Source organism: Bubalus kerabau, chromosome 21 (assembly GCF_029407905.1).
Source record: "Bubalus kerabau isolate K-KA32 ecotype Philippines breed swamp buffalo chromosome 21, PCC_UOA_SB_1v2, whole genome shotgun sequence".
Taxonomy (NCBI): domain Eukaryota; kingdom Metazoa; phylum Chordata; class Mammalia; order Artiodactyla; family Bovidae; genus Bubalus; species Bubalus kerabau.
Genome location: NC_073644.1, coordinates 24,560,384 through 24,572,557, shown reverse-complemented (window position 1 = coordinate 24,572,557; position 12,174 = coordinate 24,560,384). Strand labels below are relative to the sequence as shown.

Sequence of the window (12,174 nt, the reverse complement as noted above, 5' to 3'; positions counted from 1 at the left end):
CAGCTTCTGAAAAGGAATGAGAGAAGTCGGTATTATGGTGTTGGTTTTGGGGGCCCTTTGATGCTTTTGAACTGTGGTGTTGGAGAAGACTCTTGAGAGTCCCTTGGACTGCAAGGAGATCCAACCAGTCCATTCTGAAGGAGATCAGCCCTGGGTATTCTTTGGAAGGAATGATGCTAAAGCTGAAACTCCAGTGCTTTGGCCACCTCATGCGAAGAGTTGACTCATTGGAAAAGACTCTGATGCTGGGAGGGATTGGGGGCAGGAGGAGAAGGGGACGACAGAGGATGAGATGGCTGGATGGCATCACTGACTCGATGGACGTGAGTCTGAGTGAACTCCGGGAGTTGGTGATGGACAGGGAAGCCTGGCGTGCTGCGATTCATGGGGTCGCAAAGAGTAGGACACAACTGAGCATCTGATCTGATCTGATCTGACCGCGCACTAGTTTGATTTGCTGGAAAGACTGACACAGCTCAACATAGTGTTGTACTCACGGCTGCATTTTTATTACAGCCAAAGATACAGTGCAAGAACAGCAGAAAAAAGATAAAACAGGTGAATGTTGACGAGATCAGGTGTGGACTTCTGAGTCTTCCCTCCGTAAGGATCACAGGAACACGAGTTCCCCTCCAGCTGTGAATGATAAGAGACATGTACAAGACGTGTCTGGTCAGGGAAGCACATGAGTGTCAGAGCCTGGAGCTCCTGTTGGTAGCCAGCTGGTCACGTATGCGTATTCTTGCCATGTGGCCAGCTTTGGCAGCTGAGACTTGGGCCCCAGACCAGACACCAGGTGTGCGTCATAAATCTTGATGATTTCTTTAAACAATGCTGACAGCCTGGTACATCCTGACTCACCACCTCTAACATCCTTAACAAATAACCATGAACATTCCAGGAGTTTCTTCTCAGCATTTGGCCAGGGGTCATTGCCATGGCCCTAGGCATCCCCCTGGGCTTAGCACGGACAGGGTAGAACACACCTGCTGTGTTAACTCTTTCCTCACAGACTTCCACATGAAATAATGTTGCATTTGCTGAATGCAAAATTTAATGATGATATATTCTGTAGAATATGATACTCCACACTTGAAAAAAAATAACTGATAGTGGAAATAGTTAACAAATTTCACTTACCTGAAGGGAGGCTTCTAGATTCTTTTCTTTTAGGGATTTATATATAATGATGACTTTTGGATTTCCCATTTTGTCCACAAATCCTGGTGGCTTAGACAGTAAAGAATCTGCCTGCAATGCAGAAGACCTAGGTTCAAACCCTGGGTTGGGAAGATCCCCTGGAGAAGGAAATGGCAACTCACTCTAGTATTCTTGCCTGGAGAATTCCATGGACTGAGGAGCCTGGTGGGCTACAGTCCATGGGATTGCAAAGAGTCAGACAGGACTGAGTGACTAACACTTTCACTTTTCATTTGTACTATATACAGGTATATGTTATGTTAAATAAAAATACAACAAAATTAATTAAATTAATTAACATATTACAAAATTACACATTGACCTTCTGTCTGTGAAAGTCAGCCTCGTGAGAGGCTTTTAAATACAATGGGATTTCTTTTTTTTTTACTCAATTTGCAGCTTTACAGAGATAATTTTGCAGAAAGAAAATAACTCATAGCTTAAAAGTTACCTGCTTCCAGGATTTGAAGCCAGTCTTCACTAGTTAATTTATTGCTGTTTGAAAACTGCTTTCTATTATGCAAAAAAGGAAGAGTAGTTGGGGAGGATTCCGTGCTTGAATCTGAGAAGTTCTGAGTTAACAGAATCACGCAGCTTGCCTCGATGCAGGGCTTCATAGAACCTTTGGTGCAGTGATATACAGAATGAATCTCTCAGAGCAAATGGAGGAAGTAACATTTCCCTAACTTATTTCTTTAGTGAGAACTCTCAGGTATGAGTCCTATAAATGGTGTTCTTCAGAACAAAATAGCAGGACATCAGGAAGCCCTTAAAGGATTTTAGCTAAAGGAGAGAGAGAAACAAAATATCTGTAGAAAAAATTTAAAGAAAACCTTGTTGCAGCAAAGTTTAGTATCTTACACTGTCTGATAAAACCTGTTTAGAAACTTCCCTATCTGGATGTCTTTTTCCTGCCAGGTTTCCTGAGTTGGTGTTTCTCTTTTGTAATGTGAATGGCGTGTCTCTTACCCTGGTATTTAGTAGCGTGATAACAGTTTCCATGGTGTGGATCATTGCCTTCATGCTCCTACCATCTACAGTGTCTGACATGGTATCAAGAACAGAGTTGGCCAAGACTCAGTAGATATCCAAGCAGCATGGAATGATTGGGACTCTAGAATACTGGGGTATTTTTTTGTTTTGTTTTAAAGGAATAACAAAGTAGTAGACATAAAGTTTAGATAGTATACATTTATTTTAATAATGTCATTTTGAAGAACATTTTTAGAACTTTGCTTTTGACTTCTTGAATTTAATTCCTCTTCTCATCACCAACTTCTTTTTTTATGACTTATCTGAATTTTTAATTGGTTTATTTTCCCAGAACAGTAAAATTGTTCCACCATAGACATGTAAGCATTTTTAACTACTGGATTTCTTTTGCAGTAGATGGAATGTCATTTTAAGTAATTAAATGGTCAGCATAGCTAAGGAAGGCCAGTGGGTCAGAAGTAGCCAGGGTACTCCTCAACTAGTAAAAGGTGAGAATATTTGCTTTACCTAGTACCAAAAATTGTTGTAAAGCTATAATTAAGATGCTGTGTGGTGTAGGGATAAGCAGACCAATGGAACAGAATGTAGAACCTCAGAAACATGACTTATGACAAAGTTGGCATTGCACACTTTTAGGGAGAGATTGAATTTCCCATAAACAGTACTGAGACAATTGGTTATCCATATGGAAGAAAATAATATTGAATCTGTACTTACACTGGAAAGGTAAAACTTTAAAACTTCTAGACATTAAAATATTTTTAATGATCTCTAGGTAGAGAAGAACTTCTTAAGACATAGAAAATATGGACTACAAAAGACACCTCTTATTAAGAAGATAAGCTATAAACTGGGAAAAGATACTTGTAGTACATGTAACTGGCACAGATTAGAATCCAGACTGTATAAAGATCTTCACAAACTAATAGGAAAAAGACAAAACAACTTCACCCAATAGAATAAACTTCAGTGGATACATTAGGAAGAGGAAATGGAAATGTCAATGGGGAAACTCAAATTAAATTACACACTTACCAGATTGTCAAAAAATTGAATAGTTTGACATCAATAAGTGTTGCCAAGGACATAACACATCCAGAGTTCTCATTTTGCTTTAGACATCTGGGAAAGCAAGTTTGCCATATGTTGTCATATTGAAAATATGTGTAGTCTCATGATCTAATATCCCTAAGTATGTACTCTAGATCAGGGTTGTGACAACTCATGAATAAAGAAAGATTTTTAACATCTTTAAATGATTAAGAAATAATTTCATAATTTTAAAAATTATATGAGATTCAAATTTAATTTCCATAAATAAGCTTCATTTTATTGGAATACTGTCACACTTACTTGGTTACATATCACGGCTGCTTTTGTGGTACAACCCCAGATTCAGGTGATTGCCACAGAGATGTTATGTCCTGCAAAGCCTAAAATGTTTACTGCCTGGCCCTTTGCAGAAGTTTGCTGACCCCTGGCACATGTGTACCAGGAAACATGCATAAACTTAGAAATAACCCCATGCCTATTAAGCATGAAAGGGATAAGCTATGATTAGCCCCATAGTGTGTGATGACATTAATATAAGCCAATTGAGCATTATACAGTGGTGAAAAGGAACGGACTACAACTACATGCAGCATGAATGGGCTTGAGGAATGTAGTGTTAGAAGAAAAGCAAGTTTCAGATTTTTCCACTTACAAGCGGTTCAGTGTCCTTTCAAGTAGCATAGTGTGCCTCATAATGTATAATTGTTCTGACTAGTAGAGAGGAACTTCAGAAGTGGACCAGAGCCTGTCTGACTTTAGGTTTCCTCTGTCTCTGCCCCACCACTACCCCTGCTTCCGCATCCCTGGTGTGTGTCAGGAACCCCGTTCAAACTCGCATAAGTGGAAAAGGGGATTATTAGAAGGATTCCTGAGTGGTCACGAAAGCCAAAGAAGAGACAGGGACTCAGTCACTACGGGACCCTCCTCCTCTCGTCCTGCGTGCCTCTGTCTGGGCTCGCCCTCTTGGACTGCAGGTCGGCTTTCTCTCCGTGACGGGCAGTGTAGCTGAGTGCAGCGCTAGGTTAGCATGGGCTTCCAGCTCTGTGACTTGGGAAGTGAAGGGCTGAGGGCCTGTGCTTGGCCTGGCCAGGTCTTTTGGCTGTCCTGTGCCCATGGGACTAGGTCTGTTAGCAGAAGTCCTTGGGGTAGGGTGGGCAAAGCAAGAGTCAGAATCATGAGCCAGGAAACCACCTCAGCCTGTGTCTATTTTCTCTCTTCTTTAAAGAGTAGTAACGTGTAAAACAATATGTGGCACTCTGACACAGCTTTGTGGATATCAGGCCTTTTTTGAAGTGATCATTAAGACATTGGTTGTCTAAGACCGTATACTTGGTGGTTGTGGTGGAAAGAGAGGTTAAATGTGTGTTGAACATATTAGTTTAATTTAAAAAAATCTCTGCAGCATTACCACAGAGATCTCTCATACTTCCCCTTTATGGTCACAAACATTTCAGTCTTTTCCTCCTGTAGGGACATTTAAGACATTAAAATATTTGAGTCAAAAATAGATGTTATTGTTGCTTTAAAACATGATACACCTGGACTTCCCTGGTGGTGTAGTGGATAAGAATCTGCCTGTCAATGCAGGGGACATGGATTTAATCCCTGGTCCAGGAAGATTCCATATGCCTTGAAGCAACTCAGCCCATGCACCTCAGCAAGAGAGGTCCCCGCAGGGAGAAGCCCAGGCGCCGCAGAGTAGCCCCTGGTCACCCTAGCTGGAGAAAGCCTGCAAAAAGCAACGAAGGCCTAGCGCAGGCAAAAATAAAAATAAATAGTATTAAAAAATTTATTTGGTTCTGTAGTACTATAACCATGTACCCAGAACTCATTCCAAAAGTTCTGAGAATATGTAGGTATAATACAATTACTTTAAAAAAAAAAAAAAAAAGACATGACATACTGCTGATTTTTTTCTGAATGACTGGGAGGGTACTTAACCCATTGGTAATAGTGTTTAAGGTACTTGAAGAAATATACAACAGTTATCCTTCTAAAATTTAAATTGTTTCTTTGAAGGGTCCTCACCTCTTCTATATTTACCTATTTTTAAGGTTATTGAGGTTGAATTTATTATGTACAGTAGAATTCACCCTTTTAAGTGTAGTCATACCCGTTTGGACAAATGGACACAGTTGTATGAGCACCACCACAAGCTGGGAGTATAGGGTTTCCCATCATCACAAGTTTTCACTGTCCTTTCAGGGCAGTCCCCTACTCTTCCAAACCCCTGGCAACGGCTGATCTGATTTCTCTCTCATATAAATGGCATCATGTAGTATACAAAATGCAGCCGTTTGTTACTGATCACTTTCACTTAGCATAAGGCTTGTGAGATTTATCAGTGCTGTTGGATGTACATCGAGAGTTTTTCTTGATTGCTGGATTCTGGGTTGAAGTCCTTCACTGTTTAGAGTACCACAATTTGTTTATCCATTCACCAGGTGGTAGACGTGTGGATTGTTTCCAGATTTTGATGGTTATGATTAAGTTGATATAAAGGTTGTGTACAAGTCTTTGTGTAGACATACATTATCCTTTCTCTTAAGTAAGATTCTTATGGGAGAGAAACTCTGTTTTCCGGAGAGACTGTACCATTTTGCATTCCACTGGCAGCATGTTAGTGGTCCAGGTACAGCAGTTCTTGCTAGCATTTGGTAGTTTTCTTTTTTCCTTTAGCTGTTTATATGGGTGCATAGTGGTGTTTCATTGTGTTTTTAATTTGCAGTTCCCTAGTAGGTGCCATTTGGAGAAGGCAATGGCACCCCACTCCAATACTCGTGCCTGGAAAATCCCATGGACGGAGGAGCCTGGTGCAGGCTGAAGTCCATGGGGTTGCTGAGGGTCGGACATGACTGAGAGACTTCACTTTCACTTTTCACTTTCATGCATTGGAGAAGGAAATGGCAACCCACTCCAGTGTTCTTGCCTGGAGACTCCCAGGGACGGCGGAGCCTGGTGGGCTGCCCTCTATGGGGTCGCACAGAGTCGGACACGACTGAAGCGACTTAGCAGCAGCAGTAGGTGGCATTAGTGGTAAAGAATCCATCTGCCAGTGCAGAAGACACAAGAGACATGGGTTTAATCCTTGGGTCAGGAAGATCCCCTGGAGAAGGAAATGGCAACCCATTGCAGTATTTTTGCCTGGAGAATCCCATGGACAGAGGAGCCTGGCAGGCCACAGCCCCCGGATTGCAAAGACTCGGATCTGACTGAGTACACACACACAATAGCTAACAATGTTGAAAATCTTTTCTTGTACTCATTTACCACCTGAATTGCTGTTCCGGTGAAGTGACAGTTCAAACTTTTCGCCCACTGTTTTCAATTAGGGTTTTTAAACACTGTATTTGGAGAGTTTTTTATGTGGTCTGGGTACAAGTAATTTATCAGATGAGTCATTTGTAAATATTTTCTCCCCATATGTGACTTGTTTTTTATTTAACTGTCTTTTGAAGAGCAGATTTTATTAAGTCCAACGTCCAGTCTTTTTATTTTTTAATGATTTGTGCATTTTATTGTTAGTATCTGAGGAATCTCTGCCCCAAGATTTCAGAGGTTTTTGCCTCTTCTTTATTCTCCTTTCTCCCTGCACCTCCTGCTTTCTCTGTACCGCTCTCCTTCCAAATACACACACACCCACTGCGTTTCATCTTCAATTTTAGAATCTAATTGTGCTGCCTTGGAAAAATTAAACAGGGATGGGTACAGAGTTATAAAGACTTACATTTAAGTGTTCTGGGCTGTAAGCTTTGAAAGAAATAACAATCAGCAGGTTTTAGAGAACACAGAGCCACATTTGCGTCCCAGATAGCACACCAGCAGTTAGACTGCTTGCTTTGCCAGTGACCAAGAGAGGTAGCCTTACACGTGAAGTGGCTTGAAATACATGGTGTATCGGCTTCTCTGGAGAGATCTGTTGTTCCATGACACTGCGCATTGTAATCCTTTTGGCCTTGCCCTCACCCTAGTCACTAGAGTTAGTAGTGGTTGCTCACTCCATGTGAGGGACTTGAGGCAAGAATCCGACAGTGGCACCCTGTTCTCAGGGTACAAGTGGGGAGTGTTGGTTTGATGGAAGGAGACCAGTAGGCAAGAGATCACCGTCCCCAGAGAGGTCAGCAGAAATAATACTTTACAGTTACAGGTGTCACCTAGTATTTTGGGGTGCTTTTCAGGTTGCTGGCTAGCCCCTTCATAAGGCAGGAAAGAACTGTTATCTTTTTTGTAGATAAACTCTCTTATCTATCCTGGGTTCATGCTACATAAACTGCCCTTGTAAGAAGCTCCTGGGCCCCCCTGGTACATCCCAGCCCTTCAGAGCATCTGCACATCGGCTTTCAGTGGGGGGCACCTGTGCCGAGTGTTTCCTCCATCCACCCCAAGTGCGCTTGATTCTTCCATCTCCCAGTCAGCACTGACACATGCCTTTGAGCCTTGGTGCCCACGGCTCCATGAGATGATTCCTCGTCTGAGGTCCCTGGGACTGCTTCAGTGCGCCCCCAGACGAGTGCCAGCATGCCAGGATTGTTTTTTATCTAGCTGTCCCAAATTTGGTGACCGTCCCTTCAGTCATTTTCTCAAGATGTTGTAACAGATTGGGGTGAGGGTGGGACACATAGAAAGGAAGGTTCAGGGAAGTCTGTGCAGTTACTGTCAGAATCAAGTCCGGGCCTCAGATCTCTTGATTCCCTTTTCTTCTACGCTTTCCATGAGTCTGTTTCTGAATGGCTGGTGACTAGCATTTTTAGAATGGGATTCAGTGGGACAGAGGGATAAGAATCACTCCAGTTAAGCTCATGCAGTACAGCGACCGGGAGAGCTCATATAAATCCTTGGACCATGGAACTGAAGGGGAGTGTTTGAAATGGACTGGGAATTACTGATTTCTTAAACCCCTGTGGCAGTTAATGGCTTAGTTTTTACTTGAGCGTTTAATATAGCAGTTGAATAGAAGGCAGTAAAGCCCCACGTGTTTAATGGATATGAGATAGTCACTCACTGTTTTAATTTGCATTTTCTTAATTGTAGTGAATCGAGCCCATTTTCACTTGTTTATTGGCTCTTCCGGTTTCCTTTCTGCAAAGTGCTTGTTTGCATCATTTACCCATTTTTCTATTTTATTGTGTATATTGATTTGTAGGAGTTATTTGCATGTTATTGATACTATCAGTTTTTATATATTTTACAAGTATTTTTTGAAGTCTTATTTAAAACTTATTCTTCACAGTAAAATTTCATATGCATATTAAGTTAATCTTTCAATTGTGCTTTAGGTTCTGAATTTTTTAGTTAATCTTTTTTCTTTTTTTGTCTGTAGGTTATGAAAGTGATTTCTGATGAAACTGGATTGGAATAATTTTCGTGATCTTTGTATATTTATATATATATATTTTAAAATTTTGCATTTGACTTAAAGTGCCATGAGAAAATTTGCATACTGCAAGGTGGTCCTAGCCACCTCCTTGATTTGGGTACTCTTGGATATGTTCCTGCTGCTTTACTTCAGTGAATGCAACAAATGTGATGAAAAAAAAGAGAGAGGACTTCCTGCTGGGGATGGTGAGTGACATTTTATAATAATGGGCCTGTTTTGATACATGTATTACTTGTTTGTAATAACTAATTTGGGAACTATAGAATTTTAACATTTCTTTAGATTAATAGTAATCCCTGGCTTTCTATGATGATGATCATATTTCTATCAGTTCTCCAGTGGGTTCTTCTAACAGTATTAAAGTGTCATGTATAGAATCGCTAAATTCATGTGTTCAGTGTTAAAAGTAGTTAATTTTCTGGAAGTCGTATTACCAAATAATGTAGGGAATCACATAGCTGGGACTACCAAAACTGCACAGGAGATTAGCCTAATGTCATAATACTGAGTGGAGCGTTAAAATTGCATTATCAGGCATGAGAGAGAGAGTTCTCTAGCCCTCCTATCTCAGTCCTAAGGGAAGAAGTTATTTTAGGTAGACATGGTCTGGTGAGTTCATTTTGTTAATGCTGTCGATAGCTCCAGTTAGCACATTTAGGGAGAGCTGATGAAAAGATCAGACTATAAAATCAGTGCTGCATTGAGAACACTGCAGTCTCTGGCGTGGAAAAGGAAGGAGACACCTGAAAAATTCCGTTTTAGACTCTGTGTTTAAACCAAAAAACAAATGCCTCCTTTTATTTACTTATTTTTAAACAAAATGAAAATGACTTTGCATTGTGAGTCAGTAATTTAGCTATTCTGGGCCATGCCACTTTGTCTGGTTAGTTATAGAATATCTGGCTAAACAATAATTCTATTTTTAGGAATGATATGTAAATGTTTTATTTGAATATACAGCCATATTTAAGTATCTTACACTTTTATAATGAAGGTACCTGGTCCTTAGCAAAATGGCTGTCTGGGGACGCCTTACAAATAGCTGTGAAAAGAAGAGAAGTGAAAAGCAAAGGAGAAAAGGCAAGATATAAACATCTGAATTTAGAGTTCCAAAGAATAGCAAGGAGAGATAAGAAAGCCTTCTTCAGCGATCAATGCAAAGAAATAGAGGAAAACAACAGAATGGGAAAGACTAGAGATCTCTTCAAGAAAATCAGAGATACCCAAGGAACATTTCATGCAAAGATGGGCTCGATAAAGGACAGAAATGGTATGGGCCTAACAGAAGCAGAAGATACTAAGAAGAGATGGCAAGAATACACAGAAGAACTGTACAAAAAAGATCTTCACGACCCAGATAATCACGATGGTGTGATCACTCACCTAGAGCCAGACATCCTGGAATGTGAAGTCAAGTGGGCCTTAGAAAGCATTACTACGAACAAAGCTAGTGGAGGTGATAGAATTCCAGTTGAGCTATTCCAAATCCTGAAAGATGATGCTATGAAAGTGCTGCAATCAGTATGCCAGCAAATTAGGAAAACTCAGCAGTGGCCACAGGACTGGAAAAGGTCAGTTTTCATTCCAATCCCAAAGAAAGGCAAGGCCAAAGAATGCTCAAACTACCGCACAATTGCACTCATCTCACACGCTAGTAAAGTAATGCTTAAAATTCTCCAAGCCAGGCTTCAGCAGTGTGTGAACCCTGAACTTCCTGATGTTCAAGCTGGTTTTAGAAAAGGCAGAGGAACCAGAGATCAAATTGCCAACATCCGCTGGATCATGGAAAAAGCAAGAGAGTTCCAGAAAAACATCTATTTCTGTTTTATTGACTATGCCAAAGCCTTTGACTGTGTGGATCACAATAAACTGTGGAAAATTCTGAAAGAGATAGGAATACCAGACCACCTGATCTGCCTCTTGAGAAATTTGTATGCAGGTCAGGAAGCAACAGTTAGAACTGGACATGGACCATCAGACTGGTTCCAAATAGGAAAAGGAGTTCGTCAAGGCTGTATATTGTCACCCTGTTTATTTAACGTATATGCTGAGTGCTTCATGAGAAACACTGGACTGGAAGAAACACAAGCTGGAATCAAGATTGGTATTTATCAATAACCTCAGATATGCAGATGACACCACCCTTATGGCAGAAAGTGAAGAGGAACTAAAAAGCCTCTTGATGAAAGTGAAAGAGGAGAGTGAAAAAGTTGGCTTAAAGCCCAACATTCAGAAAACGAAGATCGTGGCATCCTATCCCACCACTTCATGGGAAATAGATGGGGAAACAGTGGAAACAGTGTCAGACTTTATTTTTCGGGGCTCCACAATCACTGCAGATGGTGACTGCAGCCATGAAATTAAAAGACGCTTACTCCTTGGAAGGAAGGTTATGACCAACCTAGATAGCATATTGAAAAGCAGAGACATTACTTTGCCAACAAAGGTTCATCTAGTCAAGGCTATGGTTTTACCTGTGGTCATGTATGGATGTGAGAGTTGGACTGTGAAGAAGGCTGAGCTCCGAAGAATTGATGCTTTTGAACTGTTGTGTTGGAGAAGACTCTTGAGAGTCCCTTGGACTGCAAGGAGATCCAACCAGTCCCTTCTGAAGGAGATCAGCCCTGGGATTTCTTTGGAAGGAATGATGCTAAAGCTGAAACTCCAGTACTTTGGCCACCTCATGCGAAGAGTTGACTCATTGGAAAAGACTCTGATGCTGGGAGGGATTGGGGGCAGGAGGAGAAGGGGACGACAGAGGATGAGATGGCTGGATGGCATCGCTGACTCGATGGACGTGAGTCTGAGTGAACTCCGGCAGTTGGTGATGGACAGGGAAGCCTGGCGTGCTGCGATTCATGGGGTCGCAAAGAGTCGGACACGACTGAGCGACTGATCTGATCTGATCTGATCTACCTGGTCCTTTAAAATTTATAATCTAAAACTTACTTGCCTACATACTATAATTTTTATACATGGGATTATATAACCAGTTCTGTTTATTTTATGGGAAATTTGCCTAAAATTAATCTCAGTTGCTAACACTGAACTTTTAGTAATACCTAGGCTAACCCCTAACTTTTTAATTTTTATCTTCCCCATTATGTAACCAGTTCTGTTTATTTTATGGGAAATTTGCCTAAAATTAGTCTCAGTTGCTAATACTGAACTTTAGTAATACCTAGGCTAACGCCTAACTTTTTAATTTTTATCTTCCCCATAATTTTTAATAAGATACACTTTTATACAAGGTCAGCCTATCTGTTGACTTTCCTGGTTTCCTTTAAGGACCTGCTGCTTAGTAAGTTTGTTGTGTGACAAGACCCGGCCTCCTTAACTGGTGTTAGAGCTGTAACTCTGTAGACATTTAAATCAGAGGGCAGGCATTGCTATTCACCATTAAAAACCTAGGATATTCCCAAATGGAACAGATTAACTTTCCCCTCATTCCACACTAACCCATTGCCATTTATAGTGGGAACTCATGGTATTCTATCTTAAATACAAAGGCACAATCATAAGACAGACCAGGACCTCTGTAGTGGGTAAAG

At 40.9% G+C, this 12,174-nt stretch overlaps 1 protein-coding gene across 6 annotated transcripts in view; it reads left to right on the top strand.

Annotated features, from left to right (window-relative positions):
• Positions 1–12,174, top strand: part of GALNT1 (polypeptide N-acetylgalactosaminyltransferase 1) — a 123,060-nt gene that overhangs the window by 45,508 nt on the left and 65,378 nt on the right. For all 6 annotated transcript variants that reach the window (XM_055559380.1, XM_055559377.1, XM_055559376.1 and 3 more), the window contains one exon: positions 8,567–8,808. In XM_055559380.1, coding sequence (XP_055415355.1) covers positions 8,670–8,808 — 139 coding nt within the window. In that variant the 5' untranslated portion in view covers positions 8,567–8,669. The remainder of the gene's footprint in view (positions 1–8,566; positions 8,809–12,174) is intronic.